We start from the raw sequence: 18,797 nt of genomic DNA on the forward strand, positions 1-18,797 counted from the left end.
CAAAGTCAAACTATTTTCATAATATTACTAAAATGTTATTTGTTTTTTTTTACTCTGATTCTCTTATGGGGTGCAGTGGAGTTTCCAGAGTCTATCTAGATGATATGCAGTAGATATTATAGCTCTGATAGCTAATGAAATGTATGTGTGTATTCTTAACATTTTAAATGTTTCTCAGTTTTAATTTCTAACACAGCAAATACCAATAGGTATAACCCAGATAAATAGAAGTTCTTTCAGTCCTCAATAATTTTTAAGAATGTGAAGGAATTGGGGTGCCTGGATGGCTCAGTCAGTGTCCAACTCTTGATTTTAGCTCAGGTCATGATCTCACAGTCATGACATTGAACCCCATGTCAGGCTCCACACTGAATGTGGAGCCTACTTGGGATTCTCTCTTTCCCTCTCTGTCTGCTCCTCCCCTGCATGTGTGCATGTGTGCACACTTTCTCTCAAAATAAATAAATATTTTAAAAAAAGAAGAACATGAAGGAATCACAGAGCCAAACAGAAAGAAAGCCATTGAATTAATAAGAGAGTAGAGGCAACTAGACCAGTTGGAGGATAATGCAGTAATCCAGGTGTGAGATGCTGGTAATTCAAGAGAGGTAGAAATAGAAATTTTGAGAAGTTAATGAATTTGAGATATCTTCTAAAAAAATGGCTTACAACTTACGAATGGATGAATATGAGTTGTGAGGGAAAGAATGATCAAGAATCACTCCTAGATTTTTTCCAGAGTAACTGAGTCATGGTGACATTGGGAAGACCACTAATAAGTTTAGATCAGAAAAATCATAAATTATCCTGTGCAGTTACATACATACCATTAACTCTAACTCCTTTGTGGGGTTATTTGTTCCTTTGAAAAAAGGAAAAAAATCACTTGTTCTTTTGAGATAGGCAGTAAGCCAACTATCATACTCTATTAAATAGTTGTGCTAAAAATTTTTGGATTGTGGTATTTACATAGCATATTTACACTCTGTACATTTGTGCTATGGTTCACAATTTAAACAGATGAATAAGACATAGAATAGTAAAGTTAAAATCCCCGGGCATGGAAGTTTTACAAAATAATTACACTAAGTTATGAACTAAAGTCTTTTGTTTATGTGATTGGTATATGTAATCCTATTTGAAAGTTGTTTTGAAGGGAAATTGTCCTCAAATTTGCAGCTTTTAAACTTAAAAATCATAATGATTATATATATGATTATATATATAATTATATATATGATTATATGATATATATGATTATATACATATATGATTATTATATATATGATTATATATTATATATTAATATATTAATATGATTATTATATGTAATATATTAATATATATTACATATAATAATCATATATATATGATAATGATAATGATATATAATGATATGATATATAATCATATATATATGATAATGGTAATAATAATATATATTATATATGATTGTATATATGATTATATATATGATTATATGATTTTTATATATATGATTATATATATGATTATATATAATATATATCATTTATATATTAAAAAATGCTGTGTGTACCTATTTTAATGGTAAAGGCAATACATGATCCAGTAGGAGGTAGCCTTTTATTAGCTCTTTCATTACTTCATGTAATAGGTGGTATAAATTGTTTTAATGGCTACATTTTTATCTCCACATATGAATAGACTTTAGTTTTTGTTTAAAAAAGTATCACTTTAGGGGCTCCTGGGTGGCTCAGTTGGTTAAGCATCTGACTTCGGCTCAGGTCATGAGCTTGGGGTTTGTGAGCTTGAGCCCCACGGTCAGGCTCTGTACTGACGGCTCGGAGCCTGGAGCTTTCTTCAGATTCTGTCTCCTTCTCTCTCTGCCCCTCCCCCGCTTGCACTCTGTCTCTCTGACTTTCTCAAAAATAAGTAAACATTAAAAAAAATTTTTTTTAAGTATCACTTTACACAGGATCATAGGTGTTACAGAATAAGAATTCTTTACTGTTAACTCAAAATGAAATTAGACACAAAAACATTTTCTTTAGAGATTCTTAGAATGGAGTATATGTGTTACAAAAATCACTTTTAATAAAGGATTAATGATTGTGGTTAAGAATATGATTTTTGGGGCACCTGGGTGGCCCAATCAGTTAAGCAGCCGACTTCAGCTTAGGTCATGATCTCGAGATTCTTGAATTTGAGCCCAGAGCTTGCTTGAGATCCTCTGTCTCCCTCTTTCTCTGCCCCTTCCCCACCCTCCCCACACCAACAAATAAATAAACATTAAAAAAAAAAAAAAAAGAATCTGAGTTTTACCTTCCTTGCTTTGATGCATACTGTCAGTTCCTCAGCTCTTTTTCTATTTGTTGCCTCCATTTTCAACTTTTAGCTCTGTTCTCTTTTCCATTAACTCTACTACTGGTGAATGGATACTTCTTTTTTCTCAAATGAAAAGTAAAAATTCACTGCTCAAACCATTGAACCAAGATACTGGTTTCTTTCTTTCTTTTCTTTTTTTTTTTTTTTTTTGGCAATATTTGTTTTATTGAAGTGGTGTAGAAATGAACCTGCAATATCTCTCAGGTGTGCCTGCAAAACCTAACTGAAGGTTTTTTATTGTTGTTCAACCAAAGCTTACCAAAGTTTCTAATTCTAAGATAGTGGATTTTATACAATTCCAAAATTTTTAATAGTACTTAGTTTTCATCTGAATATAAATATATATACATATTCACTAAGAGAATTTAGAGAATGTAGAAAAGTATAATGAAAAATGTACCTTTAAGCCCATTACCAGAGGTAACAGCTGTTAACATTGTACTGTATATATCCTCTATAATTCTATAAAGACATGTGTACCTTTTTTATTTTTTTGCCACATTAGTATTATATTTATGTGCAGTTGTCTATTCTGTTTTTTCAATTAGTAGTTTTTAATAAAAACAAACTACAGCATGCAAACCTCAAATACTTATAGGTACAATTTACTTAATTTTTTTTTTTTTAATCTAAATCCAAGTTAGTTAACATATAGTGTAGTAATGGTTTCAGGAGTAGAATTTGATGAATTATCACTTATATATAACACCCAGTGCTCCTCCCAACAAGTGCCCTCCTTAATGCCAGTCACCCATTTAGCAACCCTTAGTTCTGTATATTTAAGAATCTCTTATGGTTTGCCTCCCTCCCTGTTTTTATTTTTCCTTCCCTTCTGCTATGTTCATGTTTTGTTTCTTAAATTCCACATGAGCGAAATCATATATTTGTCTTTCTCTGACTGACTTATTTCACTTAGCATAGTACTTGCTAGTTCCATCCACATTGTTGCAAATGGCAATATTTTATTCTTTTTGATCACTGAGTAATATTCCATTGTGTATATATCCTACATCTTTTTTATCCATTCATCAATTAATGAACATTTGGACTTTTTTCATAATTTAGCTATTATCAAAAGATACCAGTTTCTTATGTACTTTGTTGGATTTTTAGGGCAAGGAAAGAATTTCTGTTATTTAAAAATCATAGAATGTACAATGATGACGTGCTGCATTTTTTAATTATATAGCACTAGATACCCAGTCTCAAATACCAATATCCTTGATTCTTGAACCACTTCACAGACAAATAATGTATTCTGTTTGTGATTCACTTTATATCCCAAAGGATAATCTTAATTATAAATAAAGTCATGAAGAGGCTTAAAATACTTGAGGTGGGGTTTTTTCTTTATATAAATAGATAAGCTTGAACTTCTTTTCATCATTTCACAGTTTATCAGTGCAGATGTACATGGAATTTGGTCACGGTTGTTTTGTGATTTTGGTGATGAATTTGAAGTTTCAGATGCAACAGGAGAAGAGCCAAAAGAAATTTTCATTTCAAATATAACGCAAGTATGATTATATATATATATTATTGTATATGTATATGAATGTTTGTTTTAATGAATACATTAAAATGATTTTTATGTATGTATGAGTGGGGTAGGGGCAGAGGGAGGGAGACACAGAATCTGAAACAAGCTCCAGGCTCTGAGTTGTCAGCACAGAGCCCGACTCAGGGCTCTAACTTACAAATCGTGAGATCATGACCTGAGCCGAATTTGGATGCTTAACTGACTGAGCCACCCAGGCACCCCGATGTGAATACATTTTTTAAAGGTGACAATAGCAAAATACTGTAATATGCAATATTTTTCATTTGTTTTATAATATTTTAAGGTAATTCATGAGGGAATGTTTTGTTAATTTCTTGATCATATTATATTAAAACTAAATTTAAGTTAGAATATAAGAGTGTCTGAATTCCTTCTAACATTAATAATCAATAGATCAACATTTGCTTGTGATAAATTTTAATTTTGCTCTGTGTCGTGTTCCTATTGGGCATGAAGTGTGATTCAGTGTTTACTAAACTGTGTTTATTGTGTCAGATTGTAGATGTAGTAAGTATGTCTTAAGTCACCTGGCCCAACACAAGACTGTGGGGAGGATACACAGTTAGGTCACTATAGACAAAAGCTTTTCTAAAATTTTTTATATTTCTAAAACATTTGGAGGAGGAAAAAAAGTATTAGAATTAATTACCCGTAGATCAAAAAGTCTGAACTTTCACGTTCTCTTCAGGTAAGCTTAAGTTTTTTATTCCCTAAAAGAATTGGAGATATCATTGTGATCCAGTTTTCCTAGTTTTTTAAGTCTGAATCATTACTTTTACTTGCATTCTTTCTAATCAGTTTACATTAAAGATCAAAGAAACCAAATGTAAGGGAATGATAATAGTATTTGTGTTTCTATATTTATGCTTGATTTTTAAGCCCAGTGTAATGTTGCCTTTTCACCCGTTTTTAAGAGAAATGCATTAAAAAAATCATTCTGTGTCTCTGTGCTTACAGAATGATTTATTATTCAACCTTTAATCTTTGTGCTTGTTTTTAGTTTGTCCCTGCTAACATCATACAGTTAGAATAGAATAGGCTCCAGGAAATAGTTGGAATCTGGTATTGCATTGGTATTTTCTTTTCTTAAATAGTGTAGGCAGTATGAAGGTTATCCACAAAGAATTAGAAAGTACCATAAATGTTCCCATTTAACTTATATGCAAAAGTATTTCTCTTTTTTGATAAAGTCCTTGTGAATTTTATTCTTCTTGAGATATTAGTAAACCCACATTATGTTAATTTTATATACATGTTTGTGATCATAATCTTAATTCTTACCCAGATCATTAAGCCACAGGACAATTTTCAGAATCTTCACAGTTAAGAAAGAAAGGATGATAATTCTCTTTAGGTTTTATGTAGATTAAATTATTACCACCTTATTCAACCAGTGTGTTGGATTATATGCATTAATAAGCAAATTTCTGGGCCTTGGACCTATCTCATCCATCCTCTTTGGTGAGATAGGTCAATTTCTTCCTATTTTTGTCCTGATAAGCTGAGCTACACAATATTTTTTTATCCTTTAACATGTTGGGCAGCAAATTTTAAATTACCAGTTTTCTGGCTTTAAATCTCCATCCTTCTTGGGACACCTGGATGGCTCAGTCATTTGAGCGTACAACCCTTGATTTTGGCTCAAGTCATGATCTCACAGTCGTGGGATTGTGAGCCCTGTGTCAGGCCCCTCACTGAGTGTGGAGACTTCTTGAGATTCTATCTCTCCCTCTGCCCCCTCAGCCACTTGAGCACTAACTTTCTCGCTCTCTCTGTGTCTCTCTAAAAATAAAATTTAAAAAAAAATTTCAATCTCTGTCCTTTCTTGCATTTCTTTCATCTTCAAAGTTAGACTTGTCTTTTATGCACAGATTTTTTATAACATGACTTTAAAACTTATATTTGATAACTTTGAATATTTTTTATAAGTCCAAAGAATCTGTATCTATGAAATATTTGAACTTCCATGTAGAATCTCCTTCTCCCCCAAACACAGAAATTATATTTTAAACATTCATAATAAAATAGTAAATTGATCATTATTTTGCAATAATTCTTAAGAGGCTTGCTTTTACTAAGGAAGAAAAGGAATGACTTGGCATTTTGATTGTTTTGAGAATTTTATGATAACCTGGTCCATTTTGTGTGAGATTTGAAATTTGTGCAAAAAAGGAATACATGAACTTGTTTTTTTAGTAGAATTCTCTTATTTAGGCTAATCCTGGTATTGTCACCTGCCTTGAAAATCATCCTCACAAACTTGAGACAGGACAGTTTTTAATGTTTCGAGAAATTAATGGAATGACAGGGTTAAATGGATCGACACAACAAATAACTGGTAAGTTCCTGTGTTTTATTAATTCATTTATACTTATTCATTATTCAACACATTAATAGTTTAGACAGTATATTCAGTGTTGAGAACACTTCATCAGCTTAGACAAACATGATCTAAGTCTTGGCCTCAAAACATTCAATCCAAGTGAGGACGTGTTAACATTAAGCAGTGATGTCAAGAGAGTGTAAAGACAGTACAGGCATTTCTGGGAACTCTAAACATGGCAAGGAAATCTACCCGGTTTGGGTATAGCAGCAGTGGGGACAAGTATCTTGATTAAAATTTGAAGATTGCTTTGGCTCAGGAAAATGATGAAAAGAATATTCTATGCAGAGACCAACAGTAAGAGGCAGTTTGTTCAAGAAACTAGAAGATACAATATGGCAGGGCTGGCAGTGGGAATTGATATGGCAAAAGTCTTAAGACATTTAAGAGGAAATTTGATAATCTCATATTGTAGGTAAGCGAAGAATCCAACATGGGCAACTTATTCACTTAAGGAGTGCAGGTTTTGGAGAGAAGATGATGAGTACAGTTTAGGTTCGTTGAGTAAGGTGGCAATGAAGTATTCAGGTGGAGACATGTTTTTGTTAGTGCCTTGGATAAAAGGAATGAGTGGATGTTGTTGCAGGCAAGTTTGTGGGTTTGTTGGCAAAAAGTTGAAGGAATTTGATTTTTATTTATTTATTTTTTTTGTAGACTAAGATGAGATCGTTGCCCAAAGGAAAGCAAAAGTGCCAAAGTCATAGATTTAAGGAGAGTTAAACATTTTAAAAAATAGATTATCAGGTTTCATTTAGTGCCCATTTGAAGTTGAAGATAGTGAATTTGTAGCAGTGTTAGTCTGCATAATTTGTGATTTTTCTCCAGCCATGTTTAAAAGAGTCAAAGACAATGCTAGACATCCTATAACTCAAAGATGACATATTTACACTTGTTAGCTAAGAAGATTCAGGTTTATCTTTAGGACATTTGAAAGTCTAATTATGTGATGAGTGTGTAGACTAGCAAATGGATTACTTTTTTTTTTTCTTCTAATGACTACAAAATGGATCCTTAGGAGAGACAAAAATCAGTCCCTATTATGAATTCTTCATAATAACTTTGGATCTATAGTTGGTTAAGCATCTTTGATTACAAATTACTGGATTTTGTTTCCCAGACTATAATCAGATATGTAAAATACAGGTTACATCATTAATATTAAAGAATTTGTATCTGTTTTTGTAAAAATTAACTAATCATTCAGGATTATCATTTGTTATTGTTGTTATTGTATTTATCATTTGTTATTTGTTAAATCACTTAGGATTTATCATTCGTTATCTATGCAATGGGGGATTGTGATAGTTCAGAATCTTGAGGCTACATACAAAATGTTCCATTTGTCTGCCTGTTCATTAACAAGTACCACATTATATTTAGTATTAATTGCATGTAATTAGTATCAACATATTATTAATGCCTTATAAAATATTCTAATATCTAGTAATAAGCATCTCATTATGATTATCCCCCTCTGAGTTTTCTTGGTAATTTTTAAGTCCTTAAGTTCACACTGGAAAAATAATCTATCTAGTTTTCCACACTTCCTCCCACCTCCAAAAAAATTTATAGTGGGATCTTCTAATTTTATAAATTAGGAAAAATTACCATCTTTATCATGATAAATCTTCAAGTTTAAATACTTATATCAGCATGTAATGGTTTTCTTATTTTTCTTTTAGTGGTATCACCATTTTCTTTTAGCATTGGTGATACTACAGAACTGGATCCTTATTTACATGGAGGCATAGCTGTCCAAGTTAAGACTCCTAAAACATTTTGCTTTGTAAGTATGTTTTTGTTTTTGGTTTTTTTTTTGCTTAAAATATATTTCTTTGCAGAAGAATGGCAGAAGAGAAAAAAGTAATAATGCTCAGTTAACCAAACAGTTAATTTAAGGGCTGACCAGATTTTGATTTTTAATTTGTACCCACTTTGAGGGAAGTGGGATCAATTTAAGGAAATAAACTAAGAACAACAAAAAAATTATAGCTAGAATACCAGTGCATATAAGTATATAAGTTGTTTACCTCAGAGGATCTATACTTTTGTGAATCATCAAAGAGTTGATCATACTTCTTACTCCCTAAGTAAGATAAAAGATGAAGCTAATATATATTTGAAAGATTTAACAAGCACTGAAACAGTATATGTTTTGTTTTATTAGTCAATTATTCCACTTTAAGTGGAATTAAGTAGAATTAAAGATTAAGTCTAGCAAGAAGACAATGGGGAATGGTAGCTCTTTTATATTTCTATTAAATCAAATTAGCCCAACCTTATTTATTTCAGACCTTGGGAGAGATGCATTGCTTTTAGTGCTCTTTATTTTTTGTCAAGTAATCACTTGCTTGAAGTAATAGTTTTTGTTTCTGAAGTAATAGTTTTTGTTTCTATTAAGGAACCATTGGAGAGGCAGATAAAACATCCAAAGTGCCTTATTGTGGATTTTGGCAAACCTGAGGTAAATGAACACTTTGTAGGTTTGAGAGAGGCAGCAGAGAGGGCATGGGAATTGGTACCTTTCTGTCAGGTTTTGTTTTTTTTTTTTTAATTTTTTTTTTCAACGTTTTTTATTTATTTTTGGGACAGAGAGAGACAGAGCATGAATGGGGAGGGGCAGAGAGAGAGGGAGACACAGAATCCGAAACAGGCTCCAGGCTCCGAGCCATCAGCCCAGAGCCTCTGTCAGGTTTTTTTAATAAAGGTTGTATTCATATATCTAGAGTTGACTCCCAAGAATTAAAAACAGGGATTTATATCATGGAAAAATTTTAAGAACAGAAAAACATTTTACTTTTATAATATGTTAGCTTTGATAATTGAAAAACTATTTCAATAATTTTACAAAGTGATCTTACTAAAAGATTTTCTGAACCATATAGAGTTTTATATGATACATGTTTCTTCCTAAAAAACCTTGGAAGCATTTATTCTTTTGTTTTAAATCACTGAATATAATTTTGTAGCAGTGAATGCATATAAGAATTAAATAATTTTTAAAGTGTTAGCACAGTGCCTGTCATATATTATGAACTTAATAACTGTTGACCAATTTTTAATGTTCCAAATAGGCACCTTTACAGATTCACACAGCTATGCTTGCCTTGGACCAGTTCCAGGAGAGCTATAGTCGCAAGCCAAATATTGGGTAATGTTCTTCATTTGAAATAACTTTTTTTCCTTATTATAAAAGCAGTATTTGGGAAATTATAATTTAAAACATTTAAACTAAATGTTGTAGTTTAGAAACTAAAGTTTAGTAACTAAAGCCCTTCATAGTTGCAACACTACTAGATACACTGAACTCTATAAACATTTATTATGACCTGGTCTTTTTTCTGGTTGGAGTGGAGAGATCAATTCCTAAAAATGGAATTATGCTCAGTAAGAATTTTTCCATTTTGAAATCTTCAAAAGCTACTTTTTAAACTTTTTAAAATAAAAAATCTGAGAATTATTGAATTATGAATCCACTATGTAACTTTTTACTTTCTGGTCTATTAAGTCAGAAGTACTATTGCAAAAAGTATTTGCCTTGTCTATTTAAAACCATTATCCTATTTATATACTATCCTTAGGTAAATGTGATTTTTAATTAATGTATTTATGAATCCATTACCTTCAAGTCAGGAAAGCACTTCATGCTACCTGCTGGCAAAATTCCACATTTTTTCTTACAGATTTCTTAAATTTTAGTTTTGATATGACTTACTGTTTATGGCAATTAAGAATATTGAAAGTGGGGTGCTTCATGTTGAATCCTAGGTGCCAGCAAGATTCAGAAGAGCTCTTGAAACTAGCAACATCTATAAGTGAAACCCTAGAAGAGAAGGTGAGTATTCAAAGTTAGGACCATCAAAAAAGGTGTAACATGATAAACATTCTATATATTAATATTCTCTTACCTTTCAGATCCCAGCTTTGCTGCTTATTGACTCTGTGACAGTAGGCAAGTTACTTAAATTTGTTCTGCTTTAGTTTATAAATCTATAAAACAGGGTTATCCTGTCTCTGAGTGTTACTGTGAACATTAAATGATTTAATTTTGTGAAGCACTTAGAATCTGAGTATATGGCGTATAGTAATTACTATTTTCTGCTCCTGCTATATTTTTAGTATTAGTATTATCTCTTCTGATTTACTTTGTTAACCCACTGAAACTCACTGTATAGCTGTAAGTTTTCCTATAAGTCATCTTTTTCCATTATATATTCATATCTCTTAATTGCATTTTGCATATCATGTTTGGACATATCACCTAGAAAACGATTTTTTCATGTCATGGTGCCAGTGCCTGCTGGCCAGTAGTTTCATTTTAGCAGATATCAACGTTAGCGGTGTTTGTGCACTTAGTTGAAAATTTTATCGTTTTTGTTATGGTATAAAAATGAGGGGGAAGTGTAAAGTCTTAACATTAGTGGTTAAGAATAATATGATCTCATATTTTATGTGATTAAAACAAAGGAAATAACAAATGAACTGAAAACAGTGAGTCATTAACCACAAGTTAAAGACTTTTTATGTATGCGTATTTAGTGGTTACAGAAAAGTGTGAAAAGCTAGAAATAGATTGATGAAGTCTGTGATTACAAGGAATGATATGATTAGGGATTTATCAGATTTATTGAGATAAAACTTAGATATAGAAAATTTCACCCTTTTTAGATGTACAGTTATACAAAAATTTATAGACAACTGAGCTGTGCACCATTAAAGTGTATAGTCCTATATCTACCACGATAATCAAGATATAAAACATTTCCATAAGGCCAGAAAATTTCCTCATGCCTCTTTATAATCATCTCCCTCTCCCCCAGCCAAACCACGGCAACCAGAATATTTTTGCCTTTTTTTTAGAATGTCATGTAAATGGAATCATGCAATATATTGTAGCCTTTTGAGTCTGGATTTTTTTTACTAATTATAATGTATTTGAGTTTAATCCATGTTGCATGTTCATTCCTATTTATTGGTTGAGTAAGTAGTCCATTGTATAAGTGTACCACAGTTTGTTTTTCCCTGTACCAGCTGGACATTTGGGTTTCCAATGTGGGCAATTATGAATAAAGCCCCTACAAACATATGCATACAGATTTTGGTGTGGACATATGTTTTTATTTTTCTTGGGTAAACACCTAGTGGTGTATTACAGAGACAAATGATAGATACAGGTTTAGTTTTATAACAGACTGCCAAATTGTTTTGCAGAGTAGCTATACCATTTTGCATTTCTACCAGAAATGTATGAGATTTTGAATTGCTCTGTATTCTCTCTATAATGGTGTATTATCTATTTGTTTGATTTTAGCCATTTTAAAGTGTGTGCATTGATATCTTGTTTTGGTTTTAATTTCAATTTCATTGATCATTATGAATTTGGTATCTTTTCATTTGCTTATTTGCCACTCATATCTCTTTAATAAACTGTCCTTTTAAATCTTTGTTTTTTAATTAGGTAGGTTTTCTCATTGATTGAGTTCTTTATATATTCTGGATATCAATCCTTCATAGGATACATGTTTTGCAAATATTCTCTTCTAGTCCATGGCTCATCTTTTCATTTTATTACAGTGTCTTTAAGGAGCAGAAGCTTTTAATTTTGATAAACTTCAGTGTATCATTTTTTTGGTATGTGTTTTATACCTTCTTTTAAGTCTAAGGTCACAGCTTCTGTCCTGTGTTTTCTTCCAGAATTTTTATAGTTTTGTGACTTCATTTTTGTATGCCATGCAAAGTATACAAGTGTAGGTCAAGTGTACACAACTGTACATTTTTAATTCATTGGACACAGTTTTATACTTTTGTGAGTTCATTTTTTCATACTTTGCCATGTATAGATCAAGATTAATTTTTTGGTATGTAGAATATCCAGTAATTCTAGCCCATTTATTGAAAAGATAATTCTTTCCTTATTCTATATTCTGGGTATTCTTTGTCAATAACTTATTGACCACATATGTGTAGGGCTGTTTGTGAACTCAGTGTTTTATCTTCCATTGGTTGTTTCTGTCTTCCATTGTTTTTTGCTAATACCATCCTATCTTGATTATTGTAGCTCTGTGGTAACTCTTGAAATCAAGTTTGGTCTCTAGTATATTTCTCCAAAGGAGCTCAGAATTACGTTTTTTTCTGAGTTCTTACATGTTTTAAATATTTTTGGTAGCCTCCATACTTGAAAGGCAACTTGGCTGAATATAACATTCTAGGCCTTACTTTCTTTAGTGGTATCTTACTGTTGAGAAATAATGATGCCACTTAATTTTTTACTCTTACAAGTAAGTCTGGCCTTTTTGCCTTGTAGTTTTGTATGTTTTTTTCACCTGTAAAGTGTATAATTTTAACTGATTGTATCTCAGAGTTGATCGTTCAGTCCATTTTTCCCATATTATGAGCCCATTTTAATACATAGATTCAGATTTTCTTTTATTTTTTTCCTTTTGCGGGGAGAGGATTGGTGGTGGAATGGGTTCGTTTAGTATTTAGTTGAATTTCTGATTGGAGGTGAGGTTTTTTTGTTTGTTTTCCCACATCTCTCAAGTGTTCTTTAAGGATATAATTCACTCAATCAAATTTCCATTGCCTTATAATTAGTTTGGAGGAGAAATTTTCATTGGCTGGAATGTTTTGATTCTGATTTTCTGTTTACTTCTTACATTACTTTTGTATAGTAAACTGTTTTTTGTCTATTTTGGGGGCAGGATAAGAGTTTTGGGTGCTTTTTCAGATTTGTACTTCTAAAACTCCTTTCCCTTAGGATACTAGAAAGGGGTTTCTTTAATGGTTGGGTTTGTTTGTTTTTGGTGGTTAGGTATTGGTGTCTTGTAGATCTCTTTGATTTCTGCCAAATCATTAATTTTCTCTCTTCTTAATTTAGCCTTCTGCGTCAAAGAATGTCACCCTCTTTCTATTTACATCATTGCCTCCCACTGAAGTTCTTTCGCCATAGCCAGTGCTGAAATCTGCCAGATTACATACGTGTTCAGTACTTTTTGCACTTAGTGCTAGGGCTTCTGTTTTCTCAGGATGATTTTGACTGTGGTTTGTCACTGTTCTCTTTTCATTCTCTTTTCTGTGGTTACACACTTCCTGCTCTCTGTGAAGGCTTATAGCAATGTGACGTCCAGAAGTAGTTTTGTTGGAGTTTGGTACTTATTTTTCTATTTACAGGTAATTTGAAGTTTATAATACTCTGTTTTCTAGTGATACTGAAACCCTGCCACTGGTTTAGTTCTCTTCTGTTGGATATGTATCTGTTTTTAGAGATTGTATAGGCAAATTTAGATTTGAGCTATTTATCCTAGGGCAACCAAAAATTCCCCAGATTTGAGTGTTTGTTTCTTTTTTTTTTTTTTTTTTAATATTTATCTTAAAAATTCTTTACTTAATTTGACAATGCAAAAAATGTTCACTATGTTCATAGATTTTTAACTGTTCTAAACTTGGTTTCCATAGACTTCTGGATGTTATAATACAAGCAAATATCTGGAAACATGTTGAAAATATTTTAAATAAATGCTAGAAACTGTGTACCTTTGTCATATTTCGTATCTATATTATTTTCTTCAGTTAACTTCAGTCCAGTGAATGACATTTTCCATTTTAAATTCCTATTTCATAGTGAATTTAACATTTCCAAATTTGAACTCACAAACATATCTCCCCTTCTTTTTCCAATAACTCCTCATATTTTCTAGTCTCTATCAAAATTTTTCAGAGTATCTTTGTTCAAAATTCGGAGCTACTCCCACTCATTCGGCCATCTTTGGGATTTCTCCTCTATATCTGATTAATCATTGTGGCTGTAAAGAAGTTTTTGGAAATATTTCTAATCTTTATGTCTGCCTTCATTGTAGCTTAGGGTCCTCATACCTTACAACTTTTTCATTGAATCAGCCCCAGAACTGCTTACTCAAATTGAAATTATTCATCTCTCTACCACTCTGCTGCTGTATTATCCTACTTCTTTCATCATACGAGTTTTCTTCTCAAAAGCATCCAATGCTCCCTTTATTTTTTCTATCATGTTAAAAGTCAGCCATGGTCTTTGGTGTTCTTCATAGTCTAATCATACTCTAACATATGATCTTATTTTCTTCCTCTCATATAAAACGTGCAAATTCATTGCAGCTTTTTCAGTTTTACACACATTCCTTCTTCTTTGAGTTGCCATTTTCCCTGAACTGAATCCTTTCCACTTCAATTCTAATGCAATTCATTCTTCAACACTTAGTTCAGATTTAAAGTTTTCCATATCCTTCTCTGCTCATTGTATCCATTATTTATCCTTTCCTACTCAGAACTTCTGCAGGACTAATATTTTATTTTTTTGACATTGTATTTTGTATAATTTATTTATTTTTTATAATTTACATCCAACTTAGCACATGGTGCAACAGTGATTTCAGGAGTAGATTCCTTAAGCCCTTACCCATTTAGCCCATCCCCCCTCCAGCAACCCTCTGTTCTCTATATTTAAAAGTCTCTTATATTTTGTCCCCCTCCCTGTTTTTATATTATTTTTGCTTCCATTCCCCTTATGTTCATTCTTAATTAAAAAATAATAGAATCTTGGGAGATATTGTAACCTACTGGTAAGTTAGACTTTTAGGGCTCAGATTCTAGTTTCACTTATTAGCTATAAAATCATAAGGAAATTACTTTTTCAAACTTCAGTTTTCTAATCTGTATGATAAAAATTATATTTCCTAGGATTATTTTGAAAATTACATGTGGATTTAATAGACAACTCACACTAGGTGCTCACACAAATTACCTTCTTCTCTTTGCATTCTCATCATTATTTTTAATATTATCACTACACCAGTATCTCTGCATTCAGAAAGGGCACAGCTTAAATGAAATTATAATCAGAGTTGAGTTTAGTGCTAAATAGTTGAAAAATAATGACATATAGAACACTGAAATGGAGTGAGTGGAATAGTAAGTAGATAGTAATGTCTTTTTGTATCACAAATATCTTCGAGAATGTAATAAAAGCCTTCTATTACCCCCTAAATGCACAAGTAGTGTTATTTTACATAGGATTTCAGAGCAGTTGAGCCCTATTTGAATCTTAAGGTTAAGATTCAGGTTACTAATGTTGAAAGAACAGGAAGAGAAAGAGAAGCCAGAGGTCATGAAAAGATCTTTCTCACAAATAAGAAATTGTGCTAAAACAATAGCTCCAGAATCCAATTCTCCAATATTTCCTTTAAAATGCTAATAAACAAATCTTATTTCAAGGACAATCATTTCAGTTTTTAAGTATGATAATGAGAACTTTATGATGATTGGCTCTTAAATATGCAAAATTACCATGTTACTCTCACTTTTTTTCTAACAATGTTAGTGCCTCATTATTTTTGACTCTTACTTTTTCTTTTTTTTTTTTTTTTTTTTTTTTTTACTACTTCAGACTCCAGCTAAAAGCTCCTTATTTTTTTATGGATCAGTTTATTTTTATTTTCATTTATTTGGGATCAAGATTTTCCCATAGTTTCCATTAGAACAGTTTTTTAAAATTCTAGATGTTTATAAATACTGACTGACATCACAGAACTGATCTTTAACAAACGCTATAAATGGTAGATGTTCCAGTTAATCTTAAATTTTGCCCTAGTGTAACATATAGATTCAAAAAGCAAAAATAGGCAGTTACTGGTAAAGAGAAATACTGCTTAGGGTAACTAATATGCACTTGGATCTTTTATTATGAGATTGGAACTTTTTTAGGACTTAAAATCTAGTAGGAAAATTGAGTAGCTTTTTTAGAAGTTAAGCTACACTAATTTGATAATTCTCACAGTAAGTCATTGACATGTTGAGTATATATGTAAAAACTTGTAGGTTTTTTTTTTTTAAGTTTATTTATTTATTTTGAAAGAGAGTATGTGTGTAATTGGGAGAGGAACGGAGAGAGAGGGAGAGAATCCCAAGTAGGCTCTCTGCGCTCTCAGCCGGCAGGTGGTGGGGTGGGGGGAGGGGGAGGTAGGTAGTGCTCAACCTGAGCCCAAAATCAAGATTTGGACGCTTAACTGACTGAGCCACCCAGGCGCCCAAGATTATTATCTTTCATGACTTGTGTTTCAGCCGGAAGTAAATGCTGACATTGTGCATTGGCTCTCTTGGACTGCTCAAGGTTTTTTACCCCCACTTGCTGCAGCAGTAGGAGGTGTTGCTAGCCAAGAAGTATTGAAAGCCGTAACGGGAAAATTTTCTCCTTTGTGCCAGTGGGTAAGTTTTGTATTTCAATATTTTTATAGGCTTGAGATTGAATTTTCCACCCATGCAGTGAATGTTATGAATTAGAATATTAATATATTATAAAGGCAACCTCAAAATATATTTTTGATGCATTAGTTACATGTGATACACCACCAAAATTTAACTCTCTAATTGAAACTGACAAGATTATTGGTTGAGGCTATTGGAATATAACCCAAAGTTGTATTCTAGGGTTGATTTTTTTCTCATTTGTGAGTGAAGGAATGAATTTTCTACCCTTATACTTAGTTTTCCAGTATGATTAGCTTAGCATTCAAGGACTCTCAGGACTTTTAAACAGTTGGATGGAATCTTTAGGCACCAGAAATCTTCAGAATCCTTTCCTAGGTTTAAACTCCTAAAAGTAAAAGCATAGGAATGGTATAAGTTTGAGAACTATATAGGTAAAAACATCTTAAGAAGGAATAAAAAATTATGTTTTTGTTACTGAAAAGAATAATTGGCAGAGGGTATCAAAGGATACCCTTCAGGCCCTTTCCTTTTGAAACACTTTAACATTTTGAATATAACGTTTATCTTTTTTTATGTTTTAAAAAGTATCCATATAATGCTATTTTGCTGTTGAATTATTTGATTTATTTTAGTACAGAGTACAAGTTCAGTTGTAAATGTCTGGTTTAGATACATCTGTTAAGTATGTTACTAATGTAGATTCTGTCTTGTTATAATTAAGTAAATAACCATTTAACTAAGTTCAAATTTAGCCACATAAGTTACTTAAATGGAAATGAGAGTAAATTCTTTTTTTAATTAATTTCAATTTGTTGTTTTTGTTTTAATACTAAAATTGTGGCTTTCTAGGTCATTTCCTCTGTGGTATAGATTTGGAGGTGAAATTTTCCTTTTGTTTGTTGAAATTAGAATATACCATTTTTAAGATGGCTAAGTGATATGAATCAAATTATATCTTTTAACAGTTCCTTCAGGTTTAACCATTGTTTTAATGAAGTAATACAGGAATGTATACTGTATAAAAATCATATTTTTTAATGTATTAATCTGGTTTGGCATTTTTATCATTGTTTTCCTTAATGACTATTAAATAACCATGGAAGAGAAAAACCAATTTTTCTAGCAATTTAAGGTTTATACATAGTAAGTTGTGTTTTTGTCTTCTACTTTAAAGTTGTACATTGAAGCAGCAGATATTATCCAATCCCTAGACAAACCTGAACGTGAAGAATTTCTCCCACGGTAATTCTGAATTTTTTCTTTATCTTTTCTTTTTCTTTTTCTCTTTTATGTTTATTTATTTGGAGAGAGAGAGAGAGTGTGTGCGAGCCAGGGAGTGACAGAGAGAGGGAGAGGGATAGAATCCCTAGCAGGTTCCATGCTGTCAGCACAGAGCCCAAAGCAGGGTTCGATCTTTCGAATCGTGAGATTATGACCTGAGCCACAGTCAAGAGTCAGACACTTAACCAACTGAGCCACCCATATGCCCCTTTCTTTCTTTTTTTCCTAGTTGAATGTTTGTGAGAGGTAACTAGGTTAAAAGGGTTTGTGCTCAAATATGCATTTGTCTTAGATGTCTTTTCTTGTAACTTATTGACTTCTACAGTCATTTTTTCCTCTACTTAGAGGTTATTTTAAGTGTCAAAAGAATGCAATATCTCTTTACCATTTTATAAATAATGAATATAATGTTTTAAATTGTATACCATGATAATAGTTAGCATTCAAAACACCATTCTGGAAGCACCTGGGTGGCTTAGTCGGTTAAGCGTCCTACTCTTAATTTCGGCTCAGGTCGTGATCTCGTGGTTGTTGAGATAGAGCCCTGTGTCAGGGCTCTCTAAATAAATAAGTAAATAAAGTCAAAACAAAACAAAATACCATTCTGAATTTACATGGAAATAGATGCTCTCTGCAACTTTTATATTGACATCAGTCATTCTTCATCTTTTTGAGTCAAACCTCTGAGAAATAAAAGCTTATGGATTCATTCTACCCCAAATTCACATAATCCAAAGTTCTTCTTTCAATTTAAATGTGTTAACAACTCCAAAGCTCCTCCATAGACTTCTCTAGGAACCTTTATTAAAAATTCCTACCTTGGGAAACTGTCTTTTCTAGATAAACTGAAGTCACCTTTACATAAGTCATTTAAACATAGGATATTAAATCAAATGGAAAAAGAAAAAACTGATTTCTTTTTTTTTTTTTTTTTTTAAACTGATTTCTTAATGGGTTTTTTTTCCT

General features: G+C 31.9%; 1 protein-coding gene across 2 annotated transcripts in view; it reads left to right on the forward strand.

The window, feature by feature from the left end:
* Positions 1-18,797, forward strand: part of UBA6 (ubiquitin like modifier activating enzyme 6) — an 86,245-nt gene that overhangs the window by 37,414 nt on the left and 30,034 nt on the right. For both annotated transcript variants that reach the window (XM_058722398.1, XM_058722399.1), the window contains 8 exons: positions 3,762-3,884; positions 6,143-6,266; positions 7,994-8,097; positions 8,713-8,775; positions 9,386-9,462; positions 10,080-10,146; positions 16,404-16,547; positions 17,725-17,792. In XM_058722398.1, coding sequence (XP_058578381.1) covers positions 3,762-3,884; positions 6,143-6,266; positions 7,994-8,097; positions 8,713-8,775; positions 9,386-9,462; positions 10,080-10,146; positions 16,404-16,547; positions 17,725-17,792 — 770 coding nt within the window. The remainder of the gene's footprint in view (positions 1-3,761; positions 3,885-6,142; positions 6,267-7,993; positions 8,098-8,712; positions 8,776-9,385; positions 9,463-10,079; positions 10,147-16,403; positions 16,548-17,724; positions 17,793-18,797) is intronic.

Source organism: Neofelis nebulosa, chromosome 3 (genome assembly GCF_028018385.1).
Source record: "Neofelis nebulosa isolate mNeoNeb1 chromosome 3, mNeoNeb1.pri, whole genome shotgun sequence".
NCBI classification, from domain to species: Eukaryota; Metazoa; Chordata; class Mammalia; order Carnivora; family Felidae; genus Neofelis; species Neofelis nebulosa.